At 30.3% G+C, this 15,875-nt stretch overlaps 2 protein-coding genes and 1 non-coding gene across 4 annotated transcripts; 2 read left to right on the top strand and 1 right to left on the bottom strand.

Annotated features, from left to right (window-relative positions):
• Positions 1 to 631: 631 nt before the first annotated feature.
• LOC126666744 (protein SMALL AUXIN UP-REGULATED RNA 10) lies at positions 632 to 2,701 on the bottom strand. 2 transcript variants are annotated; one of them, XM_050359606.2, is made up of 3 exons: positions 2,369 to 2,701; positions 991 to 1,462; positions 632 to 909 (listed from the first exon to the last, which is right to left on the bottom strand). In XM_050359606.2, exons 2-3 carry the CDS (start codon positions 1,457 to 1,459, stop codon positions 887 to 889), a joined length of 492 nt encoding a protein of 163 aa, XP_050215563.1. In that variant the 5' UTR covers positions 1,460 to 1,462; positions 2,369 to 2,701; the 3' UTR covers positions 632 to 886. The 2 variants fall into 2 exon arrangements, with proteins under 2 accessions (XP_050215563.1, XP_050215562.1); XM_050359605.2 differs by having other exon boundaries at positions 991 to 1,565; positions 2,369 to 2,700.
• A 4,189-nt stretch (positions 2,702 to 6,890) lies between these two features.
• TRNAA-UGC (transfer RNA alanine (anticodon UGC)) lies at positions 6,891 to 6,963 on the top strand. The gene has a single exon. It is a non-coding gene; the product is annotated as a tRNA-Ala (tRNA).
• Positions 6,964 to 7,112: 149 nt separating this feature from the next.
• Positions 7,113 to 10,221, top strand: LOC126667044 (uncharacterized). Its single transcript, XM_050359991.2, has 7 exons — positions 7,113 to 7,289; positions 7,360 to 7,430; positions 8,150 to 8,256; positions 9,067 to 9,173; positions 9,484 to 9,533; positions 9,619 to 9,701; positions 9,785 to 10,221. Exons 1-7 carry the CDS (start codon positions 7,232 to 7,234, stop codon positions 9,897 to 9,899), a joined length of 591 nt encoding a protein of 196 aa, XP_050215948.1. The 5' UTR covers positions 7,113 to 7,231; the 3' UTR covers positions 9,900 to 10,221.
• Positions 10,222 to 15,875: the final 5,654 nt, after the last annotated feature.

The following is a 15,875-nucleotide window of genomic DNA, read 5'->3' on the forward strand; positions in this document are numbered from 1 at the left end:
GGCTTTTGAGTGATTAAGTCTAGATAGAATAAGTATTTAATAAAATAATATGATAGCATTACGATGCCTCTAGTGGAATCATGTGCATGTTTAGACATAAAATTAAGGCAAGAATGACTTTTTTTATTGGTTTAAAATAAGTAAAGAATAGAAACATTAGATTATTTCTATGAGAAGATAATCATACTTAGGCAAGAAATCAGACAACTCAACAATCAAATGGTCGATGCACCAACCCTTTAAAATATTGCAAATATCCCAAGATCTCACATGGTCATTATCATTTAGGATCATACAACAAGATTACATAATCTTTTATCATTTAACATCATTATTATATTAAAAACTTCCCCTTATTATTCTCCATTTAATAACTGGATCAAAAGTAATAATGGTGATTTATGCATCACGTAAATAGAAACACCGAAACAAAATAATATATTATTAAAATGGAAAATAACAATAAAATAATTTCAATTGTACTCGCCCGGTCGAACTGGTGGCCACACCTTTTAAGTTTTTAAAACACTAATTTGATACCATATGAAGAAATTTCAATTCTGTTTCCAAGGTAATTTGCTGCTTACTTGTGAATCGTGCACGTTATGAAACCAAATATCTGCAGGTTCCATTGGAATATATAACAAATATTAGTAGATGGAATTTCACTGAACAATGCATATCCGTCTTTTTATACTCAATTGAAGGCCACATCCCAATTAAAACAATACAGAGGTTAATAAAACTCAACCTTAATACCAAATTGAGTGCACAAATGCGCAAAACCTAACTAAATTTTTCCTACTCTGCATACAAAGAGACCCAGCTTAACATCTGTAATCAGCCCTAAAATCTCGACTGCTACAGAGATCGGTATAATCGTTCTTCAAGGGTTAGTTAATTCTCCACCTGCAAATCAAACATCCGCATAAACAACAATACGAAGAAGGTCATAAGCTAGAATGCAATGAGCTTTTTGAGATAGCTTACTTGAGCCGCCATCATGCTGATCATCCTTCGGATGGTGCTCCATGCATTTCAGGAGAAATTTAAAGGTCTCAATCTCGCATGGGATAGTGAGCCCGCCACTGTGATCAAACCCGAACTCCTCTTCAACCTTTTCCAGCAAAACTTTGAATAGAGAATGGCTTAGGTAGTCAGTCGGAATAATAAACCTTCGCAGCTCTGGCCCTACATAAACCGCTAGATACCCTTTAGGGACATCAGGTGGCGCTCCAGGGCCGTGGCAGCTTTCCTCATCTGAATCACAACAATTCTTAAAGTCTGTTAGCCTTTTACTGATTTGTGGTGAAATTCCAGCAGCAGGAGGGCTACTAGTTTCTCCTTCGGATTCCTGAGCCTTTGAGCCAATTGTAACAGATTGCCACTTTTGAAGAATTTCTTTTAGCCTTACAATCTGCTTGATTCCCGTCAACTTGCTGCCGCCATGGTCATCCATCGCCTAAATGTTTTACGACAACAGTAAAAACAAAATCCCGGAAGCAAATTCAGGGGTCACTGATCCCGGACATACAAGTCGCAGCAGATCATGTTCTACGGGGAATCTGGATGATGCGTATAATAAAAGCAAACCATGAAAAGAAAATATGCATTACAAACCATAAATTGGAGAATTTTGTTATAGATAAAATCAATAACAGGCCAAAAATTGCAGAATTTTGCAAAATTGAATTCAATTAAATTCATATACAATTAATTCAAAAAGGCCTAGAAATTTAGCTGAGGCATTGTTTGAAATGTTTGACATTATTTATTATGGCAATGGCACACACAATTGCACGGATCTACAAGTAACGTCGCACGGACACCTACTCAATCAACGTTTCCTCGGAAACGTGTCGGACAATTGGCATTTCGGACGCGAAACTTCACCTTGATACATTAAAATAATGCTGTTTTGCCGTGTCTGTGTCCTAAGTGTTCCGTTTTTCCGTGCTAAAAAAGGGTATCTGATGATTTTTTTCATTTATTTATTTGAGAGTGTCATCTCCATTTTCCTCTTCTAAATCATCCCATGATAAAATTTCAAATCATATTTAAATGCTATTCAATTTCTTAGTTCCTTCATACAATCTATAGCTACATATATTATTAATCTAAAAACTGATAGCCAAAAATCCAAAACTATTGGTATGCCAAATTACCATAATACCCTTAAATTTTGCATGTTTTGTGTAGGCAATAAAATGAACCCATGTGGGCATACAAATACAAGAATCAAACCAAAAAATCTCAAGAAACAAATTAAGAAAAATTCAATCTTAAGATCCATCAAAACAAATCAAAACATATCACAATTTCCTAAAGATCCAATCCATACAAACAAGAAATAACAAAAAACAATTACCTGAGCCGCAATTAGGTGGTGGTATTAGTACACCTCCAGCGAAATGCCATGCGGGTAAAATTTGGCTGAGAAGGTGGAGGAGATGAACAGAGCGAGCGAGCTCGTTCTTCCTTAGAAAGAGAGAAAAAGATATTACCAATAACTTTTTTTTCTAAATCTTGAAAGAAATGCAGAGCAGGTGTTTGTTTTTAGGCCTCAATGAAATTCGTAGCGATTTTTTTTGGGTGCACTGCCGTTTTCGGCCAGTCCGTTTTTTGTTTTTGTTTTGGTAACGGTTTATAATGTAACAGAAAAATAAATAAAATTGATTTGAGAGAGAGATTAGTTTGGTTTGGTTTGATATTGCTGTTCGTTGCATATATTGTACTTTTGGTTGGGGTCCACGTGATTGTTTTATGAATCTTTGTTTGTAGGCCTAGTCCGGCCCACCTTTTTATTTTCTCTTGCTTTTTTTTTTCAATTTTATTTGCGAAAAGAATCAAATTTACCCTTATGGTTTATATCGGGGTACAACTTACCCCTTGTTATTCTAAAATAGGTCTAATAAGCCTTCCATTGTAACGTTATTTTTGATATAAAGAATCGTTGAAATTTTTTATAATTTTTTTTAGAAATTATTTGTAGAAATTGGTGAAAGATATTTTTTTTTAAAAAAAAAACGGTTAAAAATAATTATTTTTAGAGGGTAAGATTAAGCCCCTCCAAATCTGTGTTGGAAGCAACTCAATTTAAAAATAAAATAATCATGTTTTAAGATAATATTGACGCTCCCAGGAATATTATACTTTTTCTTTTTAATGATGGGAGAGTAGGACTAGGAATAATCTATAAGTTAAAGTAGAATTTTTGAGCTGGATAAATAGAAAAGCCATACCTAAAAAGATTGAAGCATCATTGAATCCAACCTAGAGTTGATGGTTGCATACGAGTATAAAATTATTAATGTCATTAAAGAGAATATATGATAATGTATTTCTTGTAAACTTAGCTGGAATAATTAATAGAATTATTTAAATATTATTCTGATAAAGGGAAAAAAATAGACTTTGTATATTATATTATATAGGGTTAATTACATATAAAATCACCACTTTTACACAAAATTGCAAAAATAACACGACCTTTAAAACGTGGCAATTCAGAGCACCACCTTTCATTTATTTTCAAAAACAACATGGACACATTTTTAATGGCATTTTTGCTGATGTGGCATGACACGTGGCACTCCCATCGGGTGTCCAAGTCAGCAAAATTTTATCTAAAAACGTGTCCATGTTATTTTTGAAAAGAAATGAAAGGTGATGCCCTGAATTGACACGTTTTAAAGGTCGTGTTATTTTTGAAAATTCGTGTAAAGGTGGTGATTTTATATGTAATTAACCCTATTATATATTCATGAATATAATCAATTTAGTTACATTATATTAACTTATACTTCTTTATTTATTTCATATAAAACCATCACTTTTATACGTTTTTCATTTTAATTGTATCCATTAAAAGGTGTTATATGAATTCACCACTTTTTTTCTTTTTGCAAATCTATTACCGATGTGAAAATTCGGTGAATTTTTGTTGACCCAACAACTGAAACCGATAAAAAAAGAGGAAAAAGAAGGTCTTTTTTGTTTTAATTAGTGTATTAGTCAAATTTGCACATTTATTTAGAAGGAGGAAAACACCGGATTTTCTCATCGGTGATGGATGAAAAAAATAAAAGGTGTTGAACTTATATGACACTTTTTAAAGGACGTGATTAAAATGAAAAAAAACGTATAAATAATAATTTTATATAAAATTAACCCTATTATTTAGGGATACGGTAGTATTTAATTGACTCTTTTACACATGACATGATAAATAAAATTTATCAAAACAGACAAAAACTAAATAATATAGTAATGTTCTATTGCAACAAACAACTATTAAAGTTGCTATACAAAATTATAATTTTGTAAGGACTTATTTTATGTTTTTGTTATATATAATTATTTTACAATGAGTAATATAATTATTATAACTTTTTAACTATATGATTTATTAAATATAATTATTTTATATGGATAACTAATTATGTTGCTAGAAAATAGTTAATAAAGTGAGATGAAAATGATATAAGCTCATTATAAAAGAAAATAATTACGTCTTTTAAAATGTGGCATATTTAGACACCGACTTTTATTTTCTAAATCAATACACTGAGTCTTAGTTTGATATAATTTGATGCGATGGCCAATTATACTGAAAAATGGGAGTTATCTTAATAAATTATGATGTCGTACAATAATTTTTAGTGAGTAACCCTTGTTCTTTTCAAAAGTTTCAAAACATATCTAGTAATTTCTCTTTTTTGCTACCTTCTTGTCAACGAAACCAACTTTAGGCAATGTTGTTTTTATATGTGTAAATTGTCGGTGTAAAAGGAGAAACAATTATTTATTTAACCAGCCGATGGATAAATGTATGTTAGTCGAAATGCAATAATAAAATTGAAAGTGCATGTGATTGATGCTTATGAAATTAAACAAGTTGAAGTGCAAATGAGATTGCCAATTAGAATGAAGCATATCATTATAACTTCATCGCAAAACATATAAAGATACCGACAAACCAAGCGAGCTTAGGGAAAAGGCAAGAGCTGCTTGCTTGTAGAGAAGTGGCAAATTGGTTGGATCAGATCATTCTATATTAATACCTTTTCCTTTTTATAAAAAGTCAATTTGGCATTCGAACTTATGTGTAAAACCTGTATTTCGACATTAAATAATTTTTTTAGTCAATTAAATTTTAAAATTTGTGCTGCAGGGTTAAATAAATTACTTTTAGCTTTTAGATTCAAAAATGTATATACCAGAATCACCTAACCTATAATCTATACTTCTATACTATCTATAAAAGCACGGATGGGGGGACAGACAAATTTACTGAATAATCCTTTTCAGTTTATTACTAAATAAAGGTTTTATAGTCATTAACTAATTAGTTATTTAATTAATTACTATTGTAATTAAAGTCCTAAATAGAATAGGTAGCTAAATTATCTCCATATATAAAAAATAACTAAATTGTCTCCAAATTAGTAGGAATACCTATCTTTTAGTTTGATTTAATGACAAAATTAAAATAATATATTTGGTCAATATATTATTATTTAAATTTCTATCTTATTATTTTTAAAGATATTATTAATAAAATTAAGTTAATTATTTAATTTTGTTTATTATAAAATCAAAAGAAAAATAAGTTTAGTATGGAAAAAAATTTAATAACCGAATATATTATATTTACTTTTACAAAAATTCTTAACTAATTTAATATTAATTATAAATAAAAAATTGATATAATTATAATAAATTTACTAATATGTACACTGACGAGTTACGTAACGAGCCACGTGCATAGCACGTAATGCGAAACTAATCTATACTACATATAAAAGCACGGATGGGGGGGAGGGGACAGGCAAATTTACTGAATAATCATTTTCAGTTTAGTACTAAATAAAGGTTTTATAATCATTAATTAATTAGTTATTTAATTAATCACTATTGTAATTAAAGTCCTAATTAGAATAGGTAGCTAAATTATCTCCAATTTAGTTTTTACTATGTAAAAAATAACTAAATTGTCTCCAAATTAGTAGGAATACCTATCTTTTAGTTTAATTGAACTACAAAATTAAAATATTATATTTGGTCAATATAATATTATTTAAATTTCTATCTTATTATTTTTAAAGATATTATTAATAAAATTAAGTTAATTATTTAATTATGGTTATTATAAAACCAAAAGAAGAATAAATTCAGTATGGAAAAAAATTTAATAACCGAATATATTATACTCCCTCCGTCCCACTCTAATTGACAAAATAACTATATTTCAGTAACCAAGACAAGTTAATAAATGACATAGAAAATTATTTATATACCCTTCTATTGATAATGGAGATAATTAATGCTATTAGTATATATATTAGTCAAATTTCCATTAAATACTCACCATTTTTCATAAAAGACATGGTTTTAAATGAGGGTAAAGATGGAAAATTAAAGAATAAAATTATAGTTATGTTAGTTTTGTCAATTAGAATGGGACACCAAAAACTCCATATTTTGTCAATTAGAGTGGGACGGAGGGAGTATTTACTTTTACAATTTTTTTTAACTAATTTAATATTAATTATAAATAAAAAATTGATATAATTATAATAAATTTACTAATATATTTATTGACGAGTTACGTTACGAGCCACGTGCATAGCACGTAATGCGAAACTAGTCTATATAAAACACATGACTTATCTAATCCTGAAATCTAAGTTTTCAGTTTTATTAAATAAATTATTTGAAAACTGGCTTATTCAATCCGGGATTCAAATTTTAGAATTTAGTTGATTAAAAAAATTAAAAATGATATATTTGACTTCAAAATACAAGGGCCAGTTTAATTATAGTTTTTTCAGATTGTTAATCTCTATATCAATTATACTTTTAATTTGTTGTAATTGGAAGAACATATCGGGGATGTAGCTCAAATGGTAGAGCGCTCGCTTTGCATGCGAGAGGCACGGGGTTCGATCCCCCGCATCTCCATTTTTTGATAGAGCTATCAAATTGTGGGCCTTGTATTTCTCTTCTGTAACTGAAAGCCCATAGCTTCAAATAATTAAAACTTGGGCTGTCATAAAGCCGAGCCCAACACATGACCGGCAAACGAGAAAAAAAAGAAAAAAGAAAGAAAATAAAAGCTTTCGCAGTCGTGCCGGTAAACAATTCTGGTGTTTCTTCTTCATTTTGATTGATTTTTGTTTGTTCGAAGTAAATAAAACACGAGCAATTAAACAGTGAAGAGAGTTTAATTATGTTAATTCCCAGACTTTCAAGAACTGGGTCCGCCTTGCTTAAACAGCTTTCACGAGGTATGTCCACATTCATATTCATTTTTTTTATTTGGGTATTCACTCTATTCATTCATTCAATTTGGTGCAGGCATTTCTACTTCCTTGTGTAGAAAAACTGAGTTCAAACAAACTCGTTGTAGTCAATATTTGCCAACTCAGGTAAGTGCTTTATTTGATAATAATAGTTTTTTTGTGTATTTAGTTTAAATGAGAATTGTTTATTATGTAAAAGAAGTCTGATTTATGGGATAAACTGTAATTCTTGTTTTAATTAATGTGTCATGAATGCTTGTCAAACATAATTAGTTGTTGAATTTGAAATGGAGATAAGGGTAATTCATGAATTCGGAATGTTAGGAAGAAATACTGAAATAGGTCATTTTGGAGAGTAAGCTGAGTTTTAATTTTGGTTTCTTCAAAAAGTAAACTAGTTTCGTCCGGGTATTTATTTTCGACATTTAGAGTAATGACTTAAGTTAGGTCTAAATATATATTGAGATTGGAAGGGACTCGTTGAGTTGAGAAACTCGTTAGATTGAAGTAATTGGAAGCGTTTGTAATTGAGATCAAGCTGTGTGGGAATAATCTTCAGAAATGAGGGAATATGGAATTTTTTGAAAAGAAAAAGTAATTCTTGTTATTATGAAAGCTTTGGACAATCTGAGTTGAAAGATAAGGTTCATAAGTAAGCTTATCATTTAAATAGGAATCACACAAATGCTGTAATGATCAGCTTCTTTTAATAGACTGATAAGCTTTGTTACAATTCTTTCAGAGTTTTATTTCAGCGAGTCCCTTTGTTTTTTGGATTTGACTTTTATCTACCCAGTTTATCTTTCTTATTTGTAGAAAATCATTAATTCTTGCTTTTGGAACAGTTTCAGTTACATCCAGTGACTAGGGTGTTCCATGCTACCTTTTTTCAGAAGCATCATTTGTTTTCTACCTCAACTTCTGATAGTGATAGTGTGGATCGAGACAAAAAGTAAGCACCTTTTAATTCATGGTTTTCAGTTTATGATGAATGCATGAATTTGAAACTCTTGATATGTAAGCAAGGTTAACAGTCACACTGTATCAGAATGAGATAATCTATTTTATTATTTGAATGTCTAAGTTAGATTCATAGGAGACCTAGCCCTAGAAACCGATGAGAAGTAATTTCATACCTCTTTAAATCATATAATTAGCTCTGTTTATATCGATTGCGAGAAGCACTGGGGATACTTGAAATTCGGGAATCTATATTTTTCTCTTTTCAAAACACTTCTGCCCATGTCCCCTACTGCATTTTAAGGAGCATTTCTATGGAAACCTATCTCATGTCGAGATACACTGCTTATTTCCATTTTCATTGATTATCAGTACTATATTATAGTAAAGGAGTTCACTTTGATTATAATTACTTAATCTTCCATCCGGCTTCCCAAGTCCTAGAAGTCTTAATTAAGCAGTTTATAATAGCCAGTCAAAGCCAACAGATTGAGACACACAGAGTACAATAATTGGATGCAAAAGCAGCAGCAGCTGATATTTAGTATTTATATCAAACAGTGATGGTTATATGGAATTTATATCCTTCAATTTGATTCTCTATTACTGCATTTTCCGTCATTGAGCAATTTAATCCATGCTTTATAGATTTACGCCATTGACAATCGGGATGTAAACATATTACTTAATGATCTGCACTGGGTTGTAAGTGTGGAATAATTGCATGGTGCTAATTTTTCTAAATTGGATCTGAATGTAGATATTGTGGCTATTTCTTCTCATATAGACACAACATTTGCAGGATATCAGTAACGTTTGTCGATAAAGATGGAGAAGAAAAGAACATCAAGGTCCCAGTTGGAATGTCTATGTTAGAAGCTGCTCATGAAAATGACATAGAACTTGAAGGCAAGATTTTTTATCTAGTGTTTGTACCTCTTAGTTTAGTCTCTGTGGTTACAGTTTGGATGGCAATACTGGTTGATTTTAAACTAATTTTCAGCTGCTAAAGTTGGCTGTATTAATTTGCTAGACCTTTAAAGGACGCACAGTAGCAATTTCATTTTACAATGACATCCTGCCTAGTGCTTTTTGTCTTTTTGCAGTTGCATTATATATATTCAAAGATAAATTCAAGTTTCAATTTTTTTGTATTTATTTTTGTTACAGTGAAAAGAAATCTCCGTCCTCTGATTTAACTATTTTAATCTCATTTCAGGAGCATGTGAAGGCTCACTTGCCTGCTCAACATGCCATGTGATCGTCATGGTATGTGATTGAAATTTAAATTATGTGATAATTTGATTATAGTGGTGAACTTAAGTGGCAGTCTAACTGTTGGATGTTCTTGCAGGATGTGGAATACTACAACAAATTAGAAGACCCTGCAGACGAGGAGAATGACATGTTGGACTTAGCTTTTGGGCTTACAGAAACGTGAGTTTCTTCGGCTGAAACATGCTCGAAATTTTTTTATGGGTTGAACCTAGATTGAGTTTCTTTTTTCTTTTATTTTGCAGCTCACGTTTGGGTTGCCAGGTGATTGCAAAGCCTGAACTCGATGGAATACGCTTAGCTATTCCTGCAGCCACACGGAACTTTGCTGTTGACGGGTATGTTCCAAAACCACATTAGACGTGGTGCAACCTTGAAAGTATACAATGAGTGTAAAGGATGCATTCATCCCAGTTTTGTAGCTACCCTATCATATTCAATTAATGAACATCTCAAATCCTAGTGTCATTACTTATAATTTGGATTATTACACATATATATTTCAGTTAATAATATTATTACTGGAAGTCTGGAACATATTTTCATCCTCATACCATGTTAACGGTAGGATAGGATCCAGATTGTCGTCTATCAAAATGTCGCAAGAGAATTTCATATGTGCTACATCTTTACTCTTCCCAATAATATATCTTTTTCTATTGGAAGCCCTTCACTTTATTAATCAATTCGCCTCTTAATGTTTTACATACAAAATTCTGTTTGTCTTGTCTTTTGCTCGCTTTCATGCATGTTGCAGGAGTATTACTCTATAAACTTGTGTGGCAGGGTTAATTAGATTTAATTTCATCAAATAGGATCAAATAGAGCCAGAATATCATAATTTTGGATTAAACAGATTCAACTTTTCTTAATATTCCATCTTGATTTGAATCTATTCGACACGATTTTAGAAAGTTTTGGATCTACTTGGACTTGATTTTTCAAATTGGATCTATTTGATTTTGCGACATAAGTTTGCGGACCCGAATGATCCTTCTCTCATATGTATGTATGTGACCCTTCTTCACTTAAGGGATCCTGCATGTCCTAATGCCATTCTTTTTGCATGCAGCATCTAATATCTGTATTCCTACAGATCCTCTAAATAAAATAAAATTTCTATTTAGTTATTAGAAATTCCAGAAGGCTCTTAAAATTCAGCATCCTTTTTAAAGATGAATTCATCTAGAATGTCTTACAAGTTCACTTTATTTAACTGCTAGACTATGATGTTCCAAAAAAACTGTTGGCTCATGAACTCCTGATTCTATTTCTAATGCTTATGTGAATGAATGTGAACTTGAAATGACCTGTGTGAACTGAAGGGTAGGTGATTTCCGGGCTAGTTAGCACAGGCACGGACACCGCGAAACTGTGTTATTTTAAGGTTTCCTAATGAAGTTTTGTGTTGAAAACACTCAGTTTCCGACACACTTTCGGAACGGAAAACGTTGATTGAATGAAGTGTTTGTGCTATTGGTTTGGGTTATGTTTCTCCGATGTAGTCGATGTTTTCAGTTGTAAAACTTGTTGGAATTCTTTTTTTGTTTAAAACATAGTTGCTCATTCAATTGATTGCTTACTTCTCTGGAAAATTTGAGCTTTAAGCATTAACATGAATGGACGGTGGGCTTCTGGAGAACTAACATTGCATATGTAGATAGATTTTTATATAAACTTTGTCCGTTAGGTCAGGCACAACCAATGACAGTATAACACATAATTAAATATATAATTTTCATTTATTCAGGGATGTTTTATTGGTTACGTCGACATATGATGTGATAAAAAAGTCTATATGAATATTTTTTTTTAAATCATTTTTAACCGAAATAGAAGTTAGAGATCAGCACTTAGAGATTAGATGTTATTTTTTAATTGAGTTGAAATAACAGATTGCAGAGATTAGGTTCGAAACCGCGACTCTTGAAATGCATCGGAGAGTGGCTAAGCCCTCACTTCCTATATATGTATTTCTCTATCTATGTAAATTGCTTGATTTAGACGAATTAATTGAAATGGCTTTGGTGAAGAATCTGTGTGCACGAATGGTGTCATTTTCACTTAAGCGACTTGTATTGTATGGTTGGGCCAATCTGCAATCAATGGAATATTAAATATATTTTGTTTCTACTTCGAGTTGATTTGTAGGTTCCACCTAAAATGCACAAATTGCTCTAAGAAATCATCACCTTTTAATACTAAGGTACAACTTCCATTCATTGTGAGTTATGGAGTACAAATTTTGGCATTTTCACTCTCTCTAGAATTGCAAGTACAAATTCTTAATTGAAATTTCCGTCATCTATCGGATTTTATATGGAATTCTCTTTATTAAAAACTTGGAGAGATTCTTAGGTAGACTCAATCTACCACGTCATCTGTAAACTAACCTATCATGTTATGACACGTCATTAAAATAATGACAATATCGTAATTTTGTTTATTACTTATTTACACTTTTGAATAGTAAATTACGACATTGCCATTATTTTAATCACGTGTCATAATGTAATAGGTTTAGTCTATAGATGACGTGGTGGACTGAATCTACCTAATAATTTCTCTAAAAACCTGACCCATTTATTCAAAAAAGCCAAAACATTTTTTTGATTTAATCAGATATCTATAGGTATATTTTACTTTTAGCAAACTACTCAATTTAAAGACGTATTTATTAAAAAATCAAATTTTGTTTATCTTAAATAAGTGTAATTCATCATGAACTATATGTATGAACAAAAATTGTCCTCCATATCAACATTATGGAAAATTATTTGTAGAAACTGTAAGATTCATGCAGAAGTTTCATGCTCTCCTGCTCTATCAATTATTTTAATTAAGTAGGCTAAGAATACTTACATAACCTATGTCCAACTTAAATTCGCAAGGGAAAGCATTCCAACTTTAGATCTATAGAGAAGATTCGAAAACATATTTATTCTGATTCAGAAGGTGAAATGCGCTAAAGTGTTGATTTATATTAGATCATGAGATGAAACTTAGAACATTCACAGGATCAGTTATGGTAAGTTCGAGGTAAAACATCAAACTATAAAATTACTGTAGTTAGTTTTAACTTCCTAGTCATTAGCCAAAGCTACAAAAAGTTAGTTGGATATTTAGCTCTCAATCTAGAAATTTAAAAACTGTTTCAATAAAAAAAAACGATGTTTCAATAAAAAACGACAAGTATCAGTCAGCTGTAATTTTCAGATGACGCACAAAGTCATAGAGAAAGTTGGTAGGTTTAATTACAAATCATAGGAAGGAAGAATAATACTCTAATTTCTGAGAACTTAATAATTTTTTTATGGGAAAACAACTTAATTAATTTCGATATCGTCATCGGCAAGCAAAACCAACTTCTTCACAACTCGTTCCTGAAACTATTTGTTGTATAATAATATTAAATTCTGTATTGACATTTCAGTACTTGACAGAAAAAAGGTAGTTTGATTAATTATTTAATTTGACATCTTTAAACAATTCTCTTCACCAACCTTGTTTTTTTTTTCCTAATGCAATCTGAGTTGATAATTTTATGGTGACAATAACACTTATACTGTAGGTAAATGACAGTCAAATAGCATCTTATTTATCAAATAATTAATCATTTCTTACAAAAATTCAATTCTACGTAACTAATTTACTCGAAAATTTAAACGGTTAGATGAGATTTATATTGTAACTATATTATTATTATTAATACGTCCCACGCGCAAATATTTATTCTACTTGTTTGTATTCCCACGTAAATATATATTTATTCTACTTGTTTGTATTCCCACGTAAATATCTATTGATATTGAAGCGTAAATAAGTACATATCTTTTCATTTTTTTTATAATGGGAAATAGGAGCATTTGTGGAAGGAATTGATCACATAACCTTATAAACTTGCTATCTAATTCTTATACCAATAAAGATACAGCTCGTTGGTTATACTTTCTCATTATATTTTGTGTTCAATTATTTAATTACTCAATCAAATGAGGCCGTCAGTGAATGAATTTTAGGCCAAAAATTTAAATGCTTTAGTAAGACTTCAACTATTATTATTATTATTATTATTATTATTATTATTATTATTATTATTATTATTATTATTACTATTAAGTCAAATTATTTAAAAAAGCCAACTTTTTTCATGAAAGTTTCAAATAAATCTAAATCTTTCAATTTTATTCAATTTGTTCTGAAACGCATGATTTCGTTCCAATTATGTCAAATTACACAATTTTTTTATGTGGCGCTGATGTGTCATTGTGGGCGCTACATGAATAAAATTATATAGTTGGACATTATTGAAACAAAATTATGCGTTTTAGGATAAATTGGATAAAATTTTAAAATTTAAACTTTTGTAAAACTTTCATAAAAAAATTTGGCTTTTTTTATCATTTGGACTTATTATCGGGGTTGGAACTAGGGAGGGTCGGCCGACCCTCCTCGCCGGAAAAAAATAAAATAAAAATAGAATTTTTAGGTTTTTTCATTAGGGGCGGTTAGAAACCGCCCCTATATGTGTTAGGGGCTGTTTCCGTAGGAGCGGTTTTACTACAAATTAACAGATTTACACCATATTTACAACTGTTTAATATTTTAAATAGCCGAACGTAAAAATTTCGACCCTCCTATATAGGAGTCCTGGTTCCGCCACTGTTTATTATTATCTAACATTATAATTGTTTTTGCTTAACGGATACTGTGTACCTCACTATCTTACATCATGAGTCGGCTGTAAACTATGTTCGGTTAGAGGCTTAGAGCTACCTACCGGTGGAATAAAATTTAGATTATAGTAAATTCAGAAGCAGCCTTCACCGTTTGGCAATTTAAACTCGAATAAAACATATTTTAAATATAAATAAAAGAATTTAAAAGAAGCAAATAATACATCCCCCTTCCCCATAAGCAATAATCAACTAAGGTCACATTGTTTTATGATCTTATTTTGCAATTATGGTGTATTTATATGAAAATTTTCCCGATATATGGATCAATAAAATTAGAGTTAATGATTTAAAAAGGCAAATTCTTTTCCACCCTTTTAAGTCCGTCCAAAACTTCCAAACTAATTTGATAACTCTATTCAATTTTTTTCCAATTGATTAGATCTTTCATTTTTTTAAATTCTAATCTTTTATTGAATTTCTATTTTTTTTTTGAAAATCTATTGAATTTTTATATTAATTCATTTTTCATATTGTAATATCTAACTACTAATTAAAAATAAAAAAAAATTAAACCCTAGCCGTCTCTCTCTTTTGAAAACCTCTCAAACCCTAGTAAGTTTTTAACTTTTTGTTCATTTGCGAGATGGTTTTTGGCCATTTTGGCCAAAATATCACCTCCCTAATCTTTCAAATCCAGTTTTTTTAGCCTTTTCTATAGTTTTTGTCTTTAATTTTGAATAAAGTTTCTTTCTTGGCCAATTTTGGTCTAGATCTAGAAATTATTTTCTACCTTACTATCTTAATTTTATTAGATCTGTTCTAATTGAAATTAAGAATAGTTTTTTTCATCGTTGAAATTATTTTTTGCAATGCAAGCAAATTGGATCTCTAAAACAATTAGAGGCACCATCTTACGACAGATTTCACCAAATATCGGTATGTTTTGCGTCAATATAGATGATGTATTTAATGTTCAAGAGAAGAGATATGTTATAGAAGACGTGATTAGGGACTTTGACGATGAAGTTATAGCTACTAGCTGTAGCAGTCGTGCGATTAAAATTAGTACTATCATAGCAAGTGAAACTAATCTAGTTTCTTTTATTTTAAAGTTTGTAATGGATGTTTTCAACAACAACTCTTTATTTTGTAATATTATCAGTTTGATAACACATGACTACTTTAACTTAATTAAGATGCATATATGTTGTTTTAATTATAATAGAAAATCTCATGTAGTAGTATATGACTATTTTAATTTTCTAATTGGTTGGGGCATTTCCCTCTGATTATCAAAATTCTATGTACTGGCTGATAAATCAGTTTTTGATTAATAGAATTTTTTATTTTAAAAAATAAAATTAAAATAAAATAAAATTAAAATAATGGTAGAATTCAATTCTAAATTCTATATCTTCTAATGATTGGACAAAAGAAAAACAAATTTAAAGTTCAAAATGAAGATAAAGGACAAATGGATATTGTAATGAAATGAGGTGAAATATATTAATACAATTAAAGTGATTGAAAAATTGAATAAATTTACAGCAATAATGTCAAATTAGATGAATTTACAAATTTTAAAATTTGAATAAATTTGCAAAAAGAATCGACAAAGCTTTGGTTTTCTTTTTGGACCATTAGGCTAGTTTGTTTG

The sequence above is a fragment of the Mercurialis annua genome, linkage group LG2, assembly GCF_937616625.2.
Source record: "Mercurialis annua linkage group LG2, ddMerAnnu1.2, whole genome shotgun sequence".
Lineage (NCBI taxonomy): Eukaryota > Viridiplantae > Streptophyta > Magnoliopsida > Malpighiales > Euphorbiaceae > Mercurialis > Mercurialis annua.